We start from the raw sequence: 24,657 nt of genomic DNA, 5'->3' as shown, positions 1-24,657 counted from the left end.
GCAGCAGCCATGGGAGCATCACGAGAGATTTTATTCAGTCCAGCTAGAAGATTCCGATGACACACAGTACATTGAACACAGACAGAGAATGCAAGAAATTCTGTACCAAGGTTATGATGATGTTGGTACAGTGTGAATGGGGAGGATTATTATTACAACACTCTGATCCAGACTGATCTTGCAGGTACTTGTCAGTTGAATTGACAAGTGTTGGAAATAGGATACTGGGTTCATTTAACTTATGATTCTGATGGGTAGAGAAAAAAAGGTGAAGGGTGTAAATTCATACGGTGTATGTATATATATATATATATATATATATATTTTTTTTTTTTTTTTTTTTTTTTCAAATGTAGAAGAATTTTAATAGGTAGAAAAAAGTTTTCAATTAACTTTTCATTTTCTTCTAGTAAAATAAATTGGTTCAGACACTACCCCCTTAGGCTTTTTTATCGCTGGTTGCAGCGGTAAAAGCTCCGGTGCCCATACAATTCCTATGAGATTGGAGCTAATACCGACACGGCTGGTGCTAAAAAATCCTAAGGCAGCTTTGTTAAAGGGGGCCTAAAACCTACAGGAAAAGAAGTTGGGTCAACATTTCATTGTCATCTTCCATTTGGATCTATTGCGAAAAATACAGCAATTATACCCATTATTATTATTCTACTGGCTAAAGATTTGCTTGGATCCATATACTCTGTCACTACACAGTGATAAAGTGCTCATATTTTTATATACAAATGTAAACTTGTGTCCATTGTACTCGGGGGGGAGGAAGACAAGATTCTGCTTTATGAACGTAAAATGTATATCATGACCCATTTCCTAACAAAGATGTCAAAATAAGTAGATCAATCAATGGCTGAATAGGGCTTTCTAATTATTAGCACAATATATTTTCTGGTCGATAGTGGCACAGTTGCTTTGTTCATGATACAGATGACAGTCTCATTCTGGTAGGTAGTCTCTGTATGAGTTAAAACTCAAGCTTCTGCCTCCCGAATTCAGTGCTGAGCTTGCATTAATCTTTGGAATCTTGTCCATGAGTTTGGAAACTGCTTTTCTTCTGAAGGTGCCTGGGGTAAAGTTTCCCTGCTTCACAAGCTCATTATAAAGCGCACTGAAAACCATCACGGTCTCTTCATAGCTATCTCTGGTGGAGATCTCAACACAAGGATGTTTTAAGGCTTTAGACAGATTCACTGCATCGTCGGTGGACACCATTCTGTCAAACTCAAGGTCCTTCTTGTTGCCCACTATCATCACTGGTGGCTGGTCACCAGCACCTCGTTTTGTATTAGAATGGGTATGGTTGATAAGGAAACACAATCTCATCACCTCATCGAAGCTACATCGATCAGTCACGGAATATACCACTGCAAAACCGTCACCCCATTTGATTTTTTCCTCAATTTGCAAGGAGTCTTCTTCCTGAAAGCCAACAATGCTGAAATTAGTGACAAGAAAAAGTAGCTTGAGTGACAAAAGGCTATGGTCAGTTCATGGTTTTTGGATATCATAAAAACCAGATCCATTTATAGCCTACGAGTACTAGAGTTTTTAAGACTTCTAGTTCTGAGCTCTTGCTGTCCACTGAGGGGGGAATTCTAAAAATGGTGCCAAAACTTAGGCACCTAAGTTAATTGAGAAATATCGTTTAAAATGGTAAAAAAAAAATATGGCAAGAATAAAACGCCTAGAGGTGCCAAAATAAAAAGTTCTGGCATCGCTTTAAACTGCCGAACACCAAAGTAGGCATGGCCAATGCCAGAAATGGTGTTAGGCAGCCTAAATCGTCTTCATAGGCATGATTCACACAAACATAGGCACCATAAATGTACAGTAGGCCCAGAAAACCCTGGCCTACATTTCCAGTGACAAAAATGAGATTAAACCACATTAAATTACAGATCAACCAAAAGAGGTTTAATCCATGCCAAAAATCATTAAAATATCAACTGGCTAAACTATGTAAGGGTTTCTTTCATCGATCCAAAAAAACCTTCTGTTTAAATAGGTTGAATCATGTCAATCTTATTCCATTAACCTAAAATATTCATTTAAATATATTTTATGTGAAAAACAATTTTTATATTTATTTTTCTTTTTTGTGAAATCCCTTGACTACAATTTCAGTTCATTATAAAGGAAGTGACTAAACCTCTATCTCTAACTTTTGATAAACACACGAAAGCAGATTAAAGTACTCCTTGTACTTTAGAGCAGTGTTTTTCAACCTTTTTACACCCGTGGACCGGCAGAAATAAAAAAATTATTTTGTGGACCGGCAAACTACTAGGACTAAAACTTAAAAACCCCGTTTCCGCCCCATCTCCGTGAGCTCGGTCCCCACAAATCATCATCTGATTTTATATTGAATGTATTTTATTAAAGTATAAAAAGAAACAATATTCTGTACAATTGTCATTTTATAACTACAAATAATACAGAGCAAGGATCAACAAAACCCCTGTCTCCCCTCCCCTTCACATATATCCCCTCTACTATCAAGAAAACTGAACAAGCCAAATTATTACAGAATGCTACACAGAAATATCATGCTAACAGAATACCAGGAATAGTGTTAGGGGAGTGCAACTAGGGCAACTGCCCCCTGGTCAGAGAGAGCCCTAAGCCAGAGCCCTAAGCCACTGGGCTTTGCAGTCCCCAGTTATGTCTAACACCAGCTCTAGCAGGATATATATTTCAAATCCGATATATTCTAATCACAAAATAGAAATAAAATTATTTTTTCTACCTTTTGTCGTCTCTGGTTTCTGCTTTCATCTTCTTTTCACTCTCTTCCTTCCAGCTTCTGCCCTCTCTGCCTCTTCAATCCAGCATCTTCCCCTTCCATCCACTGTCTGTCCTCTCCCCCTTCCATATGGTATCTGTCTTTTTTCTATGCCTCTCTCCCCTTTCCATCCAGCCTGCGTCCCCTCTTTCCTTTTTACATGATTCATTCCAGCTTCACTGCTCTCTTCATTTTTATCTCTCTACACCAGATCTATCATCGTTGTCCCTCTCTGCTTATTTTTCTGCTGACCTCTTCCTATCATCAATCTCTCTACTTTCTCATGCCTGTGTCTCCCCCTTCCCCTCCTCTAATCTCCCTGCCAGCTGTTTCCTTCCTTTTTCATTCTCCCTTCCCTCCTCCTCCTATCCAGCAGTAACTCTCTTCCCTTCCTCCCCTCCCAGCAGCATCTCTTCTTCTCCCTCTTCAGTAGCAGCTGTCCCTTTTTTTTCCCGTGCCCACAAGCTTCCCTCCAGGTCCAGGTCCAGGTCTCTTCCCTTCCTCCCCTCCCAGCAGCATCTCTCCTTCTCCCTCTCCAGTAGCAGCTGTCCCTTTTTTTCCTTTGCCCAGCAGCTTCCCAGACTCCTTTCCCTCCTCCCCTCCCAGCAGCATCTCTCCTTCTCCCTCTCCAGTAGCAGCTGTCCCTTTTTTTTCCCTTGCCTAGCAGCTTCCCATACTCCTTTCCCTCCCAGCAGCATCTCTCCTTCTCCTTCCCTCCAGGTCCAGTAGCAGCTGTTCCTTTTTTCCCTTACCCAGCTGCTTCCCAGATTCCTTTCCCTCCTCCCCTCCTAGCAGCATCTTTCCTTCTCCCTCTCCAGTAGCAGCTGTCCCTGTTTCCCCTTGCCCAGCAGCTTCCCAGACTCCAATAATGGCTTTCTCCCCTCCCAGCAGTTCTCCTTACTTCTCAGCGCAGTGATTCAGGAAGGCAGCCTCGTGTCCTTTGTTGGGTTGCGCCGCCTCTGAGGAAAGAGGAAGTTGCATCATCAGAGGCAGCCACGACTCAGCCAAAGCCCCGAGGCTGCCTTCGTGAATCGCTGCACTGGGAAGTAAAGGAGAGCTGCAGAGAGGGGAGAAAGCCACTGTCGGAGGCTCCCCAAGATCTCTCCGGCCCAGCGCAGACTTCAGATGTTGATCTTGCCGGCCCTGCGCGGACCAGCAGAAAGTTGAAGTGAGTCAATCTTGCCAGCCCTGCGCGGACCGGCAAAAATTTCCTGCGGACTGGCACTGGTCTGCGGACCAGCGGTTGAAGAACAGTGCTTTAGAGCGCTAAGAAAACCATTTATCTTATCTGGAGCGCTCAGTGTCTTATACTGTGTCCCCCTTGTTTATCGCCTGCTTTCAGGAAACTTGCAAATGCCATGTCTTTCAAATGTACTTGCCAACGAGACCCATTTCGCCCTAAAAATTGGGCTTTCTCAAGGTAAATTCCGGTGTCTCCAAAGGTATAAAGTGTGAAAAGCTGATGTGAAGCACAGTAGTAACTTATGCCATTTAGCAAATGCCTTCAGCATAGTTTAAACCTCTTTTGGATGATCTACATTTCCAGTACCCATCTTTGCCAACTCAGCTGATCAGGGATTCCCCTCCTGAAATCAGCTGAACTGGCAAGGAGATCCCCCATTCCTCTCTCTCTCCCCCTCTCACTGACTGATCCCCCCTTCGAAAGAGACCCCTTCCCGCTATGCCATACCATAACACCCTAATACGCTTTCATACCTCCTATCCCCCTCCATCCTCCCAGACCCCTGCCCAACATCCCCATACCTCTGATGAAACATCGGCAGGAGGGATGCCACCTTAGTTTTCTCCCAGTGCATCATGGGATGCACTTGGAGGGGTCTAAGGCAGCCTCGATTAGTTTAGGCACATGATGCACTGGGAGGGGAAAGGAGAGCTGCAGAGAGGGGAGAAAGCCACTGTCGGAGGCTCCCCAAGATCTCTCCGGCCCAGCGCAGACTTCAGATTTTGAAGAGGCAAGCCTGATGCTTCATCAAAGGTGCTGGTTAGAGAATCCAGGGGGGGGGGGGGGTGAATACAAAAGAGCATTACTTGAAGTATGAGGTAGCAAGGACACTGCGCTTCCCAATGTGTCTGCATTTTTTTTTCATAACTATTTTTATTGAAAATTGTACAAAAGACATTGCAACAAAATGAACTAATCAACACAATATTTATGTAATAAAATACATAAATAACAATATAAAAAAAATTTAGATCTAGGGAGCCGCAACAATATAAACAAATAATCCAGTATAATTATTCATTTAGATTAACTAAACAATCCCAAACTTTCTTGAATTTTCTCAAACTGCCACTCAATTACATACGTAAAACAAGAAGTGGAGATGTCCAATGAAGACTGATGAACTTAATCTTTCTTAAAAAGTCCTTTATTCATCCAAACCTCAATGACTCGACATGTACATGTTTAAGCCAAATTGGCCTGCTTCAGGAGTCTTAAAAGTTTCAAGTTTAAGTTTCAAGTTTATTAATAAATTTGATAAATCGCCTATTAGAATCACTAAGCGATGTACAAAATCAACATAGAGTATAATAAAAAGAAACAAACATTTAACAGTGTACTTTCATCAAAAACAAACATGAGTTGGGAGGGAAAGAATAAAAGTTACAATTTTCAATTTAAGGAAGAAGGAATGGAAAAAACATGAAGGTAAGGGGAAGTTAAACCACAGCATGATTTGGAATCTCACTAAACATTTAAATATTGAATGCATCTTTAAATAAATAAGATTTTAAAAGTTTTTTGAATGTTGTAACGTCTTTTTCATTTCTAATGTATTGTGGCAGGGCGTTCCACCATTGAGGTCCCATCACAGAGAATATGTCAGCTCTTCTTGTTCCAATAATTTTCAGGGGACTGTAAGTAGATTTTGACCAGAAGAGCGGAGTGAGCGTTGAGAACTGTGAGGTATTAATAGTCTAGATATAAATTGAGGTTCGTCGAATTAAGAGATCTTAAATAAAAGGACTTCCTTGTCTTTCATATTATATCCTCTTGTGGAAATCATATGCCAGACAAAAGATTACGCAAACACCAAGAACATTTCTTTTGTCTGGTACACCTCCAGGAGAGGGTCGAGAAGGCCTACATTCGATCCCACCCAATCACTTTACTTGATCTAATGCAGTGCCCCTTAATCTTCTCCTGGAGGTGTACCTGAACGACTGGCTGGGTAACATTTATCATGCTCTCCTCTTCCTATCAAGGTTTTAGAAAATTAGTAAAAACGAAACTGTTCAACCGATTTGTTGTTCATTATCTCTCGTATTCTGTATACCAAATTCATAGCTATGTCGCTAACTGTCCAGCTCTTCTTATTTGTACTTGCTTTCAGTGTACTTGTATTCATTGATTCTATTTTGTAACTTATCGCTGACTGTCCAGCTCCTCTTATTGTAAACCACCTCGAATTACCATGACTTTGGCGGTATATAAGAAAATAAATTATTATTATTATTACCTTGCCAGTTGGGTTTTCAGTAATGTCATGATGAATATGCATGGGCTCTTTTCTTGGCGTTCAATACACTTCTCCCTCCGTATTTACGGTTTCTGCACTCGCGGTTTCGCCTATTTGTGATTTTTCACATTCAGACTCCGCCCCCAGAAATCGATTCATAGACAACGGCGCGAAAGACAAAAGCGCATGCCGACAATTGAGCGCAGCGTGCCGCACAAAATTACAGTTTTTAGGGGCTCTGACGGGGGTTTTTGTTGGGGAACCCCCCCAGTTTACTTAATAGACATTGCGCTGGTGTTATGGGAGGTTTGGGGGGGTTGTAACCCTCCACATTTTACTGTGATCTGAACTTTTTCCCTAAAAACAGGGAAAAAGTTAAGTTTTTAGTAAAATGTGGGGGGTTACACCCCCCACGCCCCCCCCAATGCCCCCACAACGCGGCGCGATGTCTATTAAGTAAAGTGGGGGGGTTCCCCCCACGCCCCCCTGTCAGAGCCCTAAAAACAGTAATTTAGAGCAGTGTGCGCCTCCGCGCTGCGCTCAATTGTCTGGGCGCGCTTTTGACCTGACACCCAGAAATCAATCAACTCTGAACCCAAACTACGTTTGAAACCGAGATGCAGGTGATCAACCTTCAAGTAAAATAATCATCCTGTATAATACATTCTGCCTTGCTACTCCTGATTCAAATTAAAATGAAAACCAAACGAGGAGTGCTTTTGCCTTGGGTCACTACAGTTCGTTTCCTCACCCACTGAATAGTCACGTGCAAAATCTGAGTTACATCACAGAGAGCAATTAAAGTAAAAACAGTGCCTTTTGGAGGGCTCACATGACAGAAACACCTGTGTGAGGGCAAATCTACGAAGCTCTGAGGAGAGCAGCCCACACAAGCCACAGGGTGACATAAAAACCCAGAACACAGTGCAGGAAACGCAAGTGCCGAGCTCTTTCCGCCCCCCTCTCATTGCGACACGGAGAAGAAGCAGAGCCTGCACGAAGCCCAGCCAGCGAGATCGAGAGAGATAGAGAGCTGCTCATGTAGGCGGCATCCGGCACATTCCCAGGTCCTTCAGCTGCAGTCTCTAGTTATTCGCGGTTTCAATAGCTAAAACGCTGGCTGTTACAAAAAAACCCAAAAAACTGCGATCAACTTATAAACAGTTATTCGCGGTTTTTCAATATTCGCAGCTATGTTCTGCCTGCATTCACCGCGAATACGGAGGGAGAAGTATCTCATGCATATTCATCATGGTATGCCTAGAAACCTGACTAGTTAGCCACGCCTCCAGGTAGGGGGTTGAGAAGCATTGCATTAGATCACACTCCATAATTTAAACTGTTCCAAAATATATTGCAGGAGCTTCTTCTCCCCACATGGAAGTTGCTACACATGCTGAATTTTGTATATGATTTTAAAAAACATTTATTATAAAGGGTGCCCCCCAAAACACTCCTTGATTTTAAATGATTACAAAACTAAAATTATTGGAATAATCGAGCTCGGACCAGACTCTCTGAAGCATATCTGGCATGATCGCGTTTATAGCTTCGGTGAGGCGTCCCTACAAAGTCACAACAGTAATGTCCAGTGATCTCGGGGGCCACTTGAGGAATACCTGGTCATTTTGTCGCGGTGCAATGTCTGAAGGTTTTAACGTCTGCACCAATTGCAGCTTATAAGGGTGAAAGTGCAAGCGATTGTGTAAGATCTTGCTAACCGTGCTTTTTGGGACTTGTATTTTATAAACATATTCCAACAAGTGTTGATTTTGTAACCATTTAAAATCTAGGAGTGTTTCTGTGGGCACCCCGTACTTTGCAACATTATACCCAAGCATTAACACTTGGAATTTTGTACAAGATAAGATAAGATAACATAATAACAGATTTCTATATCTTAGGTCAATGCGGTTTACAAAAGATTATGCTACGAGTGAATACAGAGATAATGCAATACGCAAGAATTAGCTAGCTACAAATTTAGAAAAAAGAAAAGTTTTCTGTAGTGTTTCTAAGATATTGATCTGGTCAGTAATGGGCGGAATTCTTGATCGAATTGAGCTGCTTGATAGGATATTTCTTATTTTTACAGCCCTTAACAGAAGGGAACATAAATAGGGCATGGGATTGTCTACCGGTCCCGTGAATCATAGTAACAAATCTATCGACAAGGCAAAGCGGAGCAGCACCAAAAACCACTTTATAGTATAAACATCCCAACTTAAAGATCACCCGGGCCTCAACTGGGAGCCAGTGTAGCTCACGGTAATAGGGGATTATGCGATCATACTTCCTGAGTCCGTAAATCATTCTAACTACTGTATTTTGGACCAAGGTCAGCCTAGCCAAGTTTTTCTTTGTACTTGTCAGATATCTAATATTGCAGTAGTCCAGAATGCTAAGGAATAGCGTTTGAACTAAAAGTGTAAAGGCAGTAGCGTCAAAATAATAACTCTTCTGGACCACAGAAACACATAAGACTCTGAATACATACCTGTCCAGCTGTATCTAGAATTTCAAAGTGGACCACCTCCCCGTCTATGGCAGCACTATGTCTGTAAATCATCTCTGTAAGGAACAAGGATTATTGTTACACTGTGGCCTTGGAACAAAGCAAGTCTGGATTATCATTGAACGTGTCATACAATGGATCTCCTTCCATGCTGTACTATAAAGTACAGTGGTACCTTGGATTACAAGCATAATCCGTTCCAGGAGCAACGTGAACTCTCAGGCCTTGAGCATGCGCACATGCTCAAGGCCCAGCACCGGAGGCAGATTTTTGGGCACCGGCACAGGACATGCTGGTGCAGGTGCGGAGGCTACATCAAAGTAAGAAGAGGGTTCGGGTGGGTTGGGGGGACCTCAGGTCGTGGCGGGGGGGGGGGGGGATGCCCGATGGCGGCGGGGGGGGTGCCCAATGGCGGCGGGGGGGTGCCTGATTGCGGGGGGAGGGTGCTCGCAAATCAAGGCGCGCTGGGTTTACGAGGCACCAAGTTTTCAAATGTTTTGCTCGTCTTGCAAAACACTCGCAAACCGGTGCACTCGTAAACCGAGGTACCACTGTATCTTGAAGGCCTTTCTTTTTAAAGACGCATTTGGAGTATAATAGTCCTTTTAAGGACTGTAATGGAACTTCGCTCCTTGCTTTTCTTATTCATTTTAATCTTTTCTACAAAGTGCTAGATTATTTATTTTTTGTTCCCTCCCTTTTGTTTTGATCCTTCTCCCTCTCTTTTTCATTACACAAATGTATTTCTACCCTTTTTCATTTTGTTTCGGTAAGTTAATGCTCATCTATGTGTTCGACTGTGTGTTTTAATAATTATAATTTGTTTTTAACTTATGCCTTTCTACTCTTTGTTTTTATAGATTATGTAAAACCGCTTTGAATTTTGATAAGGCGGTATATCAAATTTTTAAATAAACCTGAAACCTGATACATGAGAAAACCTGCTCATATGTTGTCCTTATCAAGTTTCAAGTTTATTATTACATTTGATTAATCACTTAATCCGAATTCTAAGCGATGTACAGATTAATAAAAATTACAGAGTAAAGGAAGACAGACTTAAAATGACAAGTAACAAAACAACTAAAACATAAGAATAAATTAAATTACACACACAAGTAGAAACATTAGGAAACTTGGGAATGAATTACAATTTAATTATAAAGTAGTACAATTAGGGTTAAAAATAAGAAAAATCAAAATGGTCTAGGTTAAAATCAGAGCCGTAAGCAATTCAATTATCCATTTAGGGCTTCTCTTTCAAACAATCAGTGCAGGTTTTCTGTAGTTTTAGACTTTTCACACAATTTCATGAGAAGCTTCCGCTATATTACATCACAATTAAAATGTGGTGCTAAGTTCCAGTAGAAACCAGAAAGCAAACAGCAGTTCCAAAGGCTAAAATTAATTCAGGACATCTTTGGTTCTGGCCGATGGTGCCCCCTGCATTATGACAGCGTAAAATTTACATCTGAATTTTACCACTGTATACTGGCATAAAGTTGAACAGAATTTAATGTTGAGCATATTATCTCAGAAAAGTGAGTGCAAGTTATAAAAAAAAAAGTGGGAGCAGCAGAGCGCTCTCTCAGACTTCGACTTCCTTCAGTTTCCTCCCTTTCCTGTCTCTGCTCTCGACAATAATCTAATTTGTTAGATTGTAAACTGCTTTTATTGTTGACAGGGTTTGAACCCTCTAATACAATATCAGAAGCCAAATACAGAACAATGAAGCCATTGTGACATCACTGGTGAGGCTGGCTCTTAGGCATTGGTGGAATGAAGCATTATGACATCACAATCTCAGCTCTGGAATGTTGCTACTCTTTGGGTTTCTGCCAGGCATTATGACATCAGGGAAAGGGACTGGGACTTTTTGTAGCTTTACAACCACACTCAAAGCGGTTTACATACAGGAATTTCAAGCATTTTTCCTATCTGTACCGGTGGGCTCACAATCATCTAATGTACCTGGGCAGTAGAGGATTAAGTGACTTGCCCAGGGTCACAGAGAGCAGTGCAGGGTTTGAACCCACAACCTCAGGGTACTGAAGCTGTAGCTCTAACCAAGTGGTCTCAAACTCGCAGCCCGGGAGCCAGATGCGGTCCGCCGGGTACTATTTTCATAATCAGTATGTTTCAGTACGTTTTTCATAATCCCAAAAGTAAAATAAAACAGCTTCTTTAGCTATAAATGACAATATTATTATTAAGACTTAGCCAAAAGGAAAGATTTATAAACTATAAAGAGTTTTACCTCATGCAAAACTGTCATTTCTTTAATAAGACAAAACCTATTTTTTTTCGGAGGCCCTCCAAGTATCCAAAACGTGGCCCTGCAAAGGGTTTGAGTGCGAGACCACTGCTCTAACCACTACGCCACACTCTGCAGGTAAACACGGTGTGTACAATTACCCCTGTAAAGGGCAGTTTTCAAAAAGCTGTTCAGCGGCTAAACTTTTGCCAATGGGTTTCTTTTCACGAGAAATCAGAGCATGGATTGCAAAAGCCTCGTCTGCGTTCCAGAGAGCTCCGTACAATAAGCCAAATATGTATTTCTCAGGCCTCTGGCCCCCCTCTTTTGCTCGCAGAAGTGTTTAAGGAATGTGCTGGGAACATCTCGTCTCACATGCTTGCTAAATTTGAAGAGGAATTCAGAAGACCCAACATCATCTTGCGCCCTGCAGGGCTGCAGAAAAATGAATTCATGCTCAACGATCTTGGTGGACAAAAGCGGAAGGGAGCCCCAGGGATACCGGGGCACGAGACTATCACAAACTGGACCGTCAGAGAGATTTGCTCTTCCAGAAATCTCCGTTAGTGTGCTTGACAATCAATTCACCTCCTCTTTTTACAAATTTGCAGTGCGGTTTTTAGTGCCAGCCAGGGCGGTAACAGGTCCAACGGTCATAAGAATTCTAAGAACGTTAGAGCTGTTAACGCCACAGCCGGCACTAAAAAGACAAAACAGGGGGGGAGGGGTTAGTTAATAACCCCATTTAGGTGACTTTGAACCTGTCTATTTCAGACATCCACCATTTCCTGAGGCTACCATACCGGCATTCTCTAAAACCAGGAAAACGCTACACAATAAAAACATTTAGATCATGAGCAAAGATATTAACCCTCTCTTTTACAAAGGTGCGTTAAGCATTTTTAGAGCGCGCCAAACACTTAGCGTTTAGCGCGTGGTTAGCATGCGCTAAAACGTTTAGTGCACCTTTGTAAAAGAGGGGGTAAGTAATATTTTTAAGAATACTTTGGCTTAACTTTGAAGAGCCAATAGAAACCTTTAGATACCAAATTACAAGAAAAATAAAGATACAGGAGAACAAAATAAGAAAGAGATGTTTTGCCTTGCAGATGCTCCAAATTTGATCTTATGTTCAACCACTGAAGTCAAACTTCTTGCCACCAATGAACCCCTTTCCGTGCTCAGTGACCATTAATGGGCCTGATTCCGAGTATCCCCATTTTCCTCTGTTTTGCCCTGACCCCATACTTGGTCTAGAAGCAATTTGGGTCTTCCATGTGGTCCATTGCTCTTTTGCGCCTGTAAGAAAACTGTTCAGTCCCCGATAACACAGTTCCTCTTAAAAATACTCTACCTCTACAAGGGGAAAGAATTCCAGTATTTAGAGAATATGGTCCCTGGAATTTAAAAGTAAATAGAACTTACCAAGTGTTGGATCATACTCTCCAATAAACCTTTTAGTGATAAAGCGCACGGTCATCGCTGTATAAAAAGAAAACAAAAGCTATTTGGGGGGCATGAAGAGTAAGTTCAAACTCAGAAATTGTCAGTTGCAACTAAACCCACCATTTAAAGCAGTGGTCTCACACTCCAACCCTTTGCCGGGCCACATTTTGGATTTGTGGGTCCTTGGAGGGCCTCAGAAAAAAATAGTTAATGTCTTATGAAAGAAATGAGGTAAAACTCTTTATATTTTATAAATCTTTCCTTTTGGCTAAGTCTTAATAATAATATTCTAATTTATAGCTAAAGAGACAAATGATCAAGAAACTGTTTTATTTTACTTTTGTGATTATGATAAACATACCGAGGGCCTCAAAATAGTACCTGGCAGGCCGCATGTGGCCCCCGGGCTGCGAGTTTGAGACAACTGATTTAAAGGAACTTAGGGAACTTTTACTAAGCTGTGGTAAAAAGTGGCCATAGCAGGCCCTTATGCAAGTTTTGCCTGTGCACTAAAGCAATTTTTAGTACAACCGTAAAAATAGTCTTTTTTTTTGTATTTAACACATGGCTATTAAAAAAAAAATTACCATGTAAGCATTTAGGTCCTGATTCTGCAAAGTGCATCCCGATTTTAGGCAGCTGTAGGCGTCCTACAGCTGCCTAAAAGTTAAATCCTTGTTTAAAAAGGACTTGTATCAGCTCTTCTTCTGACGTCACTTCCTGGACCTGCACCTAGGAAATGACATCAGAGAGAGAGCCCATGCAGGTGTGACAGCAGGTTGGGGGTTGCTGCTCTCGGCAGGAATGTTATAGAGATACGGAAGAAAGCAGGGCACGTGCTGCGATCGGTCAGGGGGCCACGGCCCGCTATACTTATAGCGGCAGAGAGATCCCTTGCTGCGATAAGTGTAGCGGGCCGTGTCTAATCTAACCTGATTCTCTAACCCACGTCTGTAACATGGACGCCGGTTTACAGAATCGGGGTTTAGTTTAGGCTGATTCTGAATAGGATGCCTCTCCTTGTTTTTCTGCTTAACCCCCCATGTATTTGTGGTCTAAGGAGGGATAATTAATTATACCACTTTTTATTTTGGGGGGATGCGGGAGTGGGGAATTTGGGGGAGTGGGACAGGGGTTCTCCGGGTAGCCTGGAGGGATTGTCTTTGGGTTTGTGTGCCTTAGAGGTGCGCTTGTTTTGGGGGGTAGGGAAGGGGGGAAGTGGGGGGGGAGTGTGCATGGGGGTGTGTGTATGTATGGGGACTGCTTGGGGAGGTTGAGTGGGGGTGGGGGGGCCTTGGGGGAGCAAAGGATGTGACCTTTCTCTCTGGGAGCAGCGGAGCTCAGCTGGGAGGCTTGGCCTGCTCCACTTTATCATACTACTGCTGATCTGACACCTGAGTTGCCTGCTGACCCTGGTTAAGCATCACATCTTGCTGAGGGGAGGAGGGAGGAGGGGCTTTCTTTCTTCATTCTTCCTTTTTCTTTATGTATTATCACTGTATCTTTGCTACTGTTTCCTTTTGTTGTCTTTTACTATGGCGGACTTGAAAGTGGTCTCGTTTAATGTCGATGGTATCCACTCTCCCATTAAGAGGGCTCGTATCCTGACTGGCCTGCGCAAGGCAGGAGCGGACTTTGCTTACCTGCAGGAGACCCATCTCACTCAGATTGAACATGCTAAATTGAGGAAGACCTGGGTTGGGGAAGTCTACTCCTCAACGTTTAGTGGGCGGCAGCATGGGGTGGCGATTCTGTTGCACAAACGGCTGCCATTCACACTTCATAAACAACTTCTTGATCGGGATGGGAGATATATTATATGCTCCGAATGTCTACTGTCATAAATTTTTTTCCACAGTCTTGTCCTTAGTGTCAACCTATCCCGAGTACCAAGTGATCCTGGGGGGAGATCTCAATATCACGGCGGCTCCTGGGGTGGACTGCAAACCTCCTAGGGCTAGCCTGAGGGATCATGACAACAAAGGGGTGGGCTTCTTGATGAAACATTTAGATCTAGTTGATGTGTGGCGAGCCTTACACCCTTATGATTCTGAATTTACCTTTTACTCCCACGCCCTTCCCCCTATCCCCCTGCCATGCACGCACCCCCTTCCCTTCCCTCGTAGCTCTGGTTGTCCACCGCCGCGAGCAACAAGAATGTCAACATGCTCCTCATGACCCCGTCGGCTCTCCCTTTGATGTCACTTCCTATGCGTGGCACCCAGAAATGACGTCAGTGAGAGAGACAACACAGTCGTGAGGAGCACTTTGAAGTTCTTGCCCATGGCGGTGAGCAACTGGGGTATGGGGCAGGGAAGGGGGCATACATGTGTGTGGCGAGGGGAGGAGTGGGAAGAGGTGGGGGACAGAGGAGGAGGGGTGACAGCACCCCACCAACATGGCGCCCGGGGCACCCCCCCCCCTTATTATGCCACTGGATTCAAACTCATGCTGCTCATTGTGACCCTATACAAGGTACTTAACCTCCCCCCCAATTGCCCCAGGTGCATTAGATAGATTGTGAGCCCACCAGGACAAACAGGGAAAAATGCTTGAGTACCTGAATAAATTCATGTAGACCGTTCTGAACTCCTCTAAGAGAGCGGTATAGAAAATTGAATAAATAGTGTAAAAAGCTTCAGCCTCTGATAACCAAAGCTGGTATTGTGACATCATAATGCCTGATTCCACCAATGCCTAAGAGCCAGTCTCATCAGTGATGTCACAATGGCTTGATTGTCCTTACTTAGCTCACTTTTACTACATTTTGATTACTAGAGTGGTTCAAACCTATGCTTCTCCTCGTGACCTTGGGCAAGTCACTTAATCCCCCCATTACCCCAGGTATATTACATAGATTATGAGCCCACCAGGACAGAGAGGGAAAAATGCTCAAGTACCTGAATAAATTCATGTAAACCATTCCCTTGGGAGAACAGTATAGAAAATTGAATAAATTTTTATCTGATTGCATTTAAATGCAATGCACTAATCTTAAAAGTGTGCGTTGTTTCCTGTACTTCAACCCTTGAGCATTCTGCTTACATAGTCCTGCCGTAGTCGCATCTAATGCTGGCCTTAGGTTTTGAGAATCGGCTTCTCGGATTGCAGCGCCATTAACTTATCACAAAATCACTCTTGCCCTCCTGCCTTTGCTTTTGTCTTGTGCACAATTTTTTTTTACCTCCCCCCCCCCCCTTAGTAAGTGATCTGTTGTGCCATACTTGGCTTCGACATCAGGCACCCAAATTCGTCCCGGTCATGTGATGGCTTTATGAAGTAAACAAAAGCTGAGGCCAAGAAGTTCTTTCCACGCCTGACCTCGGCCCTTAAAAGATAAGAGTAGGACACTCAGAACATTGCTATTTTGGTCCTGGCCGCCTCTTGCTTTGCTAGATTAATCAGTGATTCCTAAACCTGTTCTGAGGAACACCAGCCAATCAGGTTTTCAGGATATCCACAATGATTTGCATACACTGCCTGCTTGGCTTGCAAATCTATCTCATGCATAAAAGATGAATTACTATATACACATAGGGCCTGATTCTATAAGGCGTCTAAGACATGGGCACAACACCTGTCAGTCTTCAGATAGGCATTAAAAAGTGAGCCCAAGGAGGCATCAACGACGAGACAATCCAGTGCTTTCACTTTGTGACTTGCTCTCTTTCGCTCGTGACCCTTTGAACACCAGTTCCTGCTCGCTTCTGAATTTGACCTGTATTGAATGCTCTATTTGTGGGACAGAACTACCAGCCATTGAGACTCTTGACAAAGGCATAGATGCCAAAACACTGTCGGGGTCGAGTCTTCGGGTCCTTGGAATGCTGCTATCAATAAAGTGAACTTTGAACTTTACACCCGTGGCTGAATTATTGACATCTCATCCTCACGACTCCTTTGTCGTGCCTTGAATCTTCAGATAGGCTCCATTTGAGGCGAGAATTCTGTTTAAATTTGAATGTATCTGTTTCAAGGCATTACTGTATTTGGCTTAGCTCCTGAGTATCTTTCCTCTCAAATTAAAGTATACAATTCTAACAGGAATACCGAAAAAACAACATGTTTATGTATCCATCTTTAAAATCTGTTTGAACGAACGTTTGCTTTTCAGGCAGGGAAAATGAACGCTTGGTTGAGCTCTCTTATTCCTTTAGCCGAATCTTATTACTCTTTTAGGAAGGTATTAAAAACTAAATTATTTGAGAAAACGTGAAACTTGATGAACTTTTTAACTGTTTGTATCCTTCACTGAATGTATTGCATTCATTCTTATGTAAATTTGACGGGTTTTTCAATTGTCTATGCATCACTGAATGTTCAGTGTTCTTTTTTTTTTTATTATTATTTGTTTATAGAGTTTTACAATATTTCCAAGCATATACATCTTGTACAGTAAAGTGAGATCAAACAACATATTAAAAATTCCAAAATTAACATTTACTACAAGGAAATGCTAAACTAGCTAATCTCACACTAGTCCTCAATATTATTGGATCCATAATTAAGAGTAGAACATATATAATTCAAATTAATTAAATAAGAAAAATTCCTTATCTGGCTAAAGTGCAGGGAGCTAACTTTCCATGGACGTTATTATGGTGTTATTCCTTTTTCTAGACGTTTCATTGAGAGAAAACTAATCAGTTGAGATGGCTCTGTAAATATATACTTCAATGATAAATATCTAACTACACATTTACATGGATATCTCAAAAAGAAAATACCCCCTATTTGAGTCACTCCAGGTTTTAGAATTAAAAATTCTTTCCTTCTTTTTTGAGTCTCTCTAGAGACATCAGGGAAAATCTGAATATGCTGCCCCAGGAAGTCTTTGGATCTATTTTTAAAGAAAAGTTTTAATATCCAATCCTTGTCTGGAGCCAAAGCAACAGACAACAAGAGAGTAGCTGGAACAGCCAATTCTCTATCTGATTGTTCCAGTATTGCCGAAATGTCCAATGACCTCTCCCGGGGTTCCTCAATCAAGATATGTTGGTTAAAGATAATATATTACTCAGGAAGAAGTTGGAAGTGCAGGAGAATAATGGTTGAATAAATAACTTGAGATTTATAAATTTTCCAAGGATCCTGTCAACTTCTCCTAGAGAAATGGTGAAAAGATATTTTATGGAAATTTTGGAAATTCCTGAAAACTCCTTACCTCCTCTTACAAGAGTGTATTACCTACCTACTAAGCCCCAATTCAAAGAAGAAGAAAAAAAATAAAAATAAAAATGTTCAAAGACCAGTGCCTTGAGACTAGCCCTACCTGCGTACATTCCGGTTCAGCAGGAACTTGTCTAACTTTGTCTTGAATCCATGGAGGGTTTTCCCCTATAATAGTCTCCGGAAGAGCGTTCCAGTTTTCCACCACTCTGGGTGAAGAAGAAGTTCCTTACGTTTGTACGGAATCGATCCCCTTTTAACTTTAGAGAGTGCCCTCTCGTTCTCTCTACCTTGGAGAGGGTGAACAACCTGTCTTTATCTACTAAGTCTATTCCCTTCATTATCTTGAATGTTTCGATCATGTCCCCTCTCAGTCTCCTCTTTTCAAGGGAGAAGAGGCCCAGTTTTTCTAATCTCTCACTGTACAACAACTCCTCCAGCCCCTTAACCATTTTAGTCGCTCTTCTCTGGACCCTTTCGAGTAGTACCGTGTCCTTCTTCATGTAAGGCAACCAGTGCTGGATGGCTTAATCTTAATACAAAGCGATGAACAAAGCTAAAAGTAATTTTAAAAAATTGTAACATTTGGGGTAACAATACAAAACAAGTAGAAAAAACGCACAGTACGAACAAAGCCAGGAGGGAGGAAAGGGGAAGAAATACAATAGATAGGAAATGAGACGACCAAGGGAAATAACAAAAGGAGGGTTAAATAAAAAAAACAAAAAAAAACTAGTGATTAAAAGAGTAACCTAACTGAAAGGAGTTAGTCAAAAGCATCTTTAAAAAGAAAGCATTCCAACTTGCTTTTAAATTTGTCTATCACGCGTTCTTCTCTTATATATAATGGGAGGGAGTGACATTTAAAAAGCGCGCCACATGTTAAATATCTGATTTAGCTATTTAGGGTCTCCTTTACAAAGCCGCACAGCAACAGTCCCGAAGCCCATAGAGATTTAAAGGGCTTCGGGGCTGTTGCCACGCGGCAGCCGCTAGCGTGGCTTTGTAAATGAGGCCCTTAGTTACCAGCGGTCCGAATGATGTGGACTAGATCATTGATATATAATTTTCCCTTGTACGCTACTTTATTTTTGATGAGCATTTACGCTATTGTTGAAATGGATGTCTTTTATTTAAATTGTAATACATGAATAAATAAATAATTTTTTTTAAAAAAGAGTCATTAACCAGTGTTAATCTGTTTACTTGGTCCCTTGGTGGCAAAAGGCTGAACAGGTCTATTTCCCTGGGAGTCTACTGTGTTTAGTCGCTGCCGATGGAAGTGGAGTTTATTGAGTTGAAAAGAAAGGTCTTTGATTTCTTGCAAAATGTGGAGTAATTAGATTCAGATCTGTTAATGCTGAGTATTGGGAAGTTATTTTTGTGTGCCAGAGTTCTGAAAATCACCTCCCCATCCCCCCCCCCCCTCCAGAGCAATATATTCTGTTCTGTTTGAAACAGCACCACTTCTGCTGTGCTACCTGATTCTATGGTTCATATTCCCCTTTGGATACTGAGCGTTGACAGCTCTTTCATGCGTACCAGTGAGCTCAGTGCCAAATTTTGCACATTAGTGATAGACTGCCATCACATTTTGGCTCCTGAAATAGTCTGCCTGCAGGGTGCTGGGACATGCCAGGAGAACATCAAGCCACACCCTGCCCTTCGGGGGCTTTTCACTTTCAGAGACAAAACAAAGTGTAATCAAATACGTACGAAAGAAAAACCTACCATACCCGAATTGTTTAAAAGTAAGATGTCAAACTATTTACCGTCTAGGTTTCTGCGTTCTGAGAATTCAGCGTTATTAAAAACAAATGCTAATCCAAAATATGCTGAGACCAGTAAAATAGTTTTTTGCTGCGCGGGGGTCAAACTGTGGAACTCACTTGTCGGTCAATTACGAAAATGTTATAATGGAAATTTCAGAAAACTACTAAAAACGCAGTTTATTTGTTAATGCATTTTTCTAGGAACTAATCTTTGCAGTTGTTCTTTTGATGGGTACTTTACGTGATTTTCTGATGCTTATATGTTAACGTTCGTTTGATTTTATTTGTCTTACTGAATTATGTAAGAAACAATATGTTAACCATTTAGGTTTAAAAGGTATATAAATTTTTTAAATAAAATAAATAAAAGACAGAGAAACCAGTTTCACAACTTTTCAAAGTCGGCAACCAGAAAAATCAACAGATTATTAAAAAATTTAATTTAAAAAAAAAACCCTTATCAATATTTATTTTGAACATTTCTACTTGCACCTTCAAAAAGATATAAACAGGATGGAGTCGATAATGAGGAAGGCTACTAAAATGACCTGTGGCCTTTGTCATAAGGCCTATGGGCAGTGGCATAGTGAAGTTGAGAGGTGCCCAGGTCGGTGGCGCCCCTTCCCTGTCATCTTCTCCACCCCCATCCACTTCTGCCATGAGAGTGCACACCCCTTCCCTTCCCCCATATCTCTTTAACGTTCATGGCGCCTGCAGCAACCCCCAACCTGCTGCTCACACCAGCGTCGGCTCTTCCTCTGACATCACTTCCTGTCTGTAGCTGGTGCCAAGCTCTGGAATCCGCTGCCTGGTATTCTGCAATTCTGTGACGGGAGATTGAACTTTAAGAAAATGTTGAAAATGCAATTATTTGTCAGTGCCTTCCTGTGCTAAAGCTATTCTCTGTAAATGATTTTATGGGATCTTATGTTTTCATCTTGTAGGATGAATTTAAAAGAAGATTTTGATAATGATGCCGTTAGTTAATGTCTTCTTGTGTTAGTCTTGTTGAAACATGTTTAGCATTTCTTAAATATGTATATGCATGTAATTTTGTAAACTGCACAGTTATTATGCAATATATAAAGTTTTAAATAAATAAGTGTGGATCCAGGAAGAACTGGCACGAGCAGCAGATCGGGGTTATTGCTCATACCGCGAACGTTAAGGAAGTACGAAGGAAGGGGCACACGCGCGGTACACGTTATTACAGTCAAATCAAAGCGTGTACAATTAATAAAAACAGTGGTCAATATTTAAAATAAAAACATAACAAAGGGAACAGTGGTCAATATTTAAAATAAAAACATAACAAAGGGAACGTTAATAAATTAACCAAACTAGACACAAAAGGGCAGGAAAGTGGTCTCCAACTCAAACCCTTTGTAGGGCCACATTTTGGATTTGGAGGTACTTGGAGGGCCGCAGAAAAAATAGTTCATGTCTTATTAAAGAAACGACAATTTTGCATGAGGTAAAACTCTTTATAGTTTATAAATTTACTTTTGGCCAAGTCTAACCCGCACATTACTCATTTTGGTATAAATATTTTTCGGAGTGGGCATATCATGGGCTGGGAATGGGTGGCTCCACGTTATTGGGCTAGCATGTAAACAGATCACATAGAGAGGGGACACAGAAGCCCTTAGGACCGGATTCTGTAAAAGACACCAAAAAAGAGGCACCAGCCATATCAAATCACGCTTAGGTGACATTTGCAGAATTGCGCCTAACACCACCCATCAAAAACTTAGGCACCGGTAACGTAGGCTATAGTTTTACGAGCCTCCATTGCAGGTGGTTGAGTTCTTTAGAGGATTCAAATCAAAATTAAAGGCATTTTTATTTAAAGATGCTTATAACATTTAAACATCCTTATCAGGACGATATTCTAATTTACTTAGGATTTTCCTTTTTTTACCTTACCTTCTGTTCTTACCCAATTTGTTTCTTTACTATCTAATATTGTAGTTCTCCCCCTTATCTTATTGCACAAGTACAGTGGTACCTCAGAATCCAAACTTAATCTGTTCAAGAACCCCGTTCGAGTTCCAAAACGTTCCAGTTCCAAGACAATTTTTCCCATTGAAAATAATAGAAACTGTATGAAACTGTTCCTTGGTCCCACAAACTCAGCAAGATCGGGCACCCTCCAGGCAGAGACAGAAAGATCGGGCCCCCGCCGGCATAGGCAGCAAGATCAGCAACGGCAACTACATGTGGTGCTCAGCCCAAAGCTTCCCTCCCAGGCGGAAACAGGATCCTGCGTCAGAGGGGAAGCTTTGGGCTGAGTAGCGCTTCCAGTTCCCGTACGTTCGGATTCCAAAGCAGCGTTCGGATTCCAGGGCAAAAATTAATTTAAAAAAAAGTTCGGATTCCAAGTTGTTCGAGTTCTGGGGCGTTTGGATTCCGAGGAACCACTGTAAGTCAGTCTGTCAAATTTGCTATTCTTAAACATATTTGTTATTGTAAACTGCCTAGAAACCATGTATAGGCGATTTGACAAATCCTATATAATAAAAGACTAAGCGCACATGCGCACTTAGGATTTCGTGTTGCCTGCCGCTGTGCTGTGTGATCTGTGGCAGCCAACCCAGCGGCAGGGAACATTCTGGCCACTCCCCTCCTCCCGCCCTCACTCACCCTGGAAGCCAGGCAAGCTCTCTCCCTGCTCGCGTTCTCGGAAGGGAACACACCTCGGCCCTCACTCCCTGCCGCCGCTGCTGCTGCTGATCCTCCTGTAAAGAGCAGCCTGCGATGGTGGCCGGCTTTAGCGAACCTCGCAGGCCGCTCTCCAACCTCGGTAGCACGTTCCCTCTGATGCACGGGATCATGTCAGAGGGAACGTGCTATCGAGTTGGAGAGCGGCCTGCGAGGTTCACTAAAGCCGGCCACCATCGCAGGCTGCTCTTTACAGGAGGATCAGCCACCACGGGGATCGTCAGAGGAACCGCCGGTACTTTGGAAACTTAAAAAAAAACTTCAGCCGCAGCAGGCCAGCCCGCGGGAAGGGAAGGGGGAGGGGCCGAACGGAGCAGGACAGCTCACAGAAAGAGAAGGGGGTGGGGGTGGGGAAAAATGCTGCTACTGCTTCAGCAGGGACCTGGAGGGGAAGGGAAATATCACTGCTGCTTCTGCAAAGGAAAGTGGGGGGTGGGGGGGGGGAGAAAGACAGAAAGAAATACAGACAGACAAAGGAGGCCAGAGAGAGAGACAGACAGAAATAAAGACAGACAGGGAACCAGAGAGACAGACAGAAAGAAAGACAGACAGACAAAGGGTGCCAGGGAGAGAGAGAGAAAAATAGGAGGGAGAGAGACAGAAAGAAAGGAAGAAAGAGACAGGAGCAGGGAGAGAGACATAAATAAAGAAAGATAGACAGGCATATATTCTAGCACCCGTTAATGTAACGGGCTTAAACACTAGTTTTAAATAAACTTGAAACATGATCACACCTAGAGTCACCTATCTCTGCCCCCAAAACATGCCCACTTAGGTGTTAGATGCTGTGAAGTACCATGTGATAAGCACATACCGTTAAAAGAATCGGGCAGGCACCTATCAGATAATTAATATTTTTTCCAATTAGCTTATCAAAGCTCATAATTAAAGCTATTATGGTGATTTGGGCAATCACCTCCCCCTTTTTATGAAGTCATATTAGGCTTTTTTATCGCCGGCCGTGGCGGTATTAGCTCTGGATGCCTATAGGAATCCTATAAGCATCAGAGGTGGTACCGCCACAGCCGGTGATAAAAAAAAGTCTAATGCAACTTCATAAAAGGGGGCCTAATGTAGGCGCCTGAATCAGTGCCTCTTATAGAATCGGGTCCTAAGTGCTCTCGCATTCATTCTTTGCATTTGCTGCGCACATGAGCCGTATTTAACGCAACAGAAAAAGCCCTACATGTACAATCTGGCTTAGCATGCAGGAAAGTGTGGTAAAAGTTTACGTCTTTAAGGGATAGCACTTACATCGTCTCAGTACATCACAGGGCAACTTGCAATATTGATTTAGGAAATTTCCCCACTGTAAAAGGTATTAAATCTCTTAAATATGCCAATATGTTGTTTTTGTATCAAATGGCTTTGATTTGGAATTCTTTTCCAGGAGGAGTCAGGTGTTTAGCCGGTTATCTGTCATTTAGATGAGCAATTAAAAAACACTTTGTTTACAGAATCCTGGAACATAAGTATAGCTATACTGGATCAGACCCAGTATCCTGTTTCCTACAGGGGCCAATCCAGGTCGCAAGTACCTGACAGAAACCCAAATAGTAGCAACATTCGGGAACCCCAAAGAGAATCAAGATTCCGGAACCCCAAAGAGTAGCAACATTCCATAATGCCGATTCAGGGCAAGCAGTGGCTTTCCACATGTCGGTCTCAATTCCAAGTAAACACAAGGTGGTCACTAGATAATACAGTGGGCATAACTTGCTTTTGGCACCCTCTTCCCTTTCAGGTTTCCCTGCTCGCATCTTCGCAGATTGATGGAAAAGCAGGGAGGCTCCTTCCTCTCTATTTCCCTCCCCCCCAGAATGCCACCCTTCCTTCCCCACCCTAAAGAAACAAGCACCTCCCCCAATCCTGTGCACCCCATGTTCTGCTACATAGTTCAAACCTTTCCACGATTTTAATTTTTGTGCTAGACTTTTCAAAGTCATGGAATATGACAGATAATTAGCACTTCCTCAAGTCCTCTTAAGAACATAAGCATTGCAACTGCCGGGTCAGACCAGGGGTCCATCGTGCCCAGCAGCAGGTCCCGGCACCACACACTCCCTACATGGATTTTTCAGGTAGTCAAGCTGTCCCGGCGGGCTCTGGGTCAATGGGGATTAAGTGACTTGCCCAGGGATTCGAACCCACAACCTCAGGGTGCCGAGGCTCTCGTTCTAACCACTTCCAGCACCTAAAAGGCTCTTTGAAGACACGATCAGATTCGAAACTCATTTAAAGGCGGCTTTTCCCATTCGAAGCGACCCTTCCTTACCTGTTTTGCCCACCGCACTCTGCCCCAGTACCACGAGCCGGACGGTCCGGCCCGGGGCTAGGCTCACGGCGCGCCGCAGAGGACGTGGCAGCGGGAAGGGGGAGCTCATCGTTCGAAGGCCGGCCAGGAAAGAGGAGCCTGGGCCAGCTACGGGAAGCGCAGCCTCTCCATCGGCTCCTCCGAGATCAGCAGACGGGCACTGCCCTCCTCGCGTGCAGTTAGGAAACCA

At 42.7% G+C, this 24,657-nt stretch overlaps 2 protein-coding genes across 4 annotated transcripts in view; one reads left to right on the top strand and one right to left on the bottom strand.

Annotated features, from left to right (window-relative positions):
- Nucleotides 1-24,657, top strand: part of LOC117352258 (circularly permutated Ras protein 1-like) — a 108,642-nt gene that overhangs the window by 1,292 nt on the left and 82,693 nt on the right. The window contains exon 1 of one of the 2 annotated variants that reach the window (XM_033928607.1): nucleotides 24,113-24,234. The exons of the other annotated variant lie outside the window; for it this stretch is intronic. The gene's annotated coding sequence lies outside the window, so the exon portion shown is untranslated. Of the gene's footprint in view, nucleotides 1-24,112; nucleotides 24,235-24,657 lie in introns of those variants that run through there. 2 annotated transcript variants of the gene reach the window in all.
- LOC117352261 (ras-related and estrogen-regulated growth inhibitor-like) lies at nucleotides 11-24,630 on the bottom strand. Of its 2 annotated transcripts, XM_033928616.1 has the most exons (4): nucleotides 24,429-24,630; nucleotides 12,471-12,527; nucleotides 8,774-8,847; nucleotides 11-1,431 (listed from the first exon to the last, which is right to left on the bottom strand). In XM_033928616.1, exons 1-4 carry the CDS (start codon nucleotides 24,535-24,537, stop codon nucleotides 949-951), a joined length of 723 nt encoding a protein of 240 aa, XP_033784507.1. In that variant the 5' UTR covers nucleotides 24,538-24,630; the 3' UTR covers nucleotides 11-948. The 2 variants fall into 2 exon arrangements, with proteins under 2 accessions (XP_033784507.1, XP_033784508.1); XM_033928617.1 differs by lacking the exon at nucleotides 12,471-12,527.

The sequence above is a fragment of the Geotrypetes seraphini genome, chromosome 19 (genome assembly GCF_902459505.1).
Source record: "Geotrypetes seraphini chromosome 19, aGeoSer1.1, whole genome shotgun sequence".
Classification (NCBI taxonomy): domain Eukaryota; kingdom Metazoa; phylum Chordata; class Amphibia; order Gymnophiona; family Dermophiidae; genus Geotrypetes; species Geotrypetes seraphini.
Note: the sequence above shows the minus strand (reverse complement) of the source record. Positions and strands in the feature narration are given on the sequence as shown.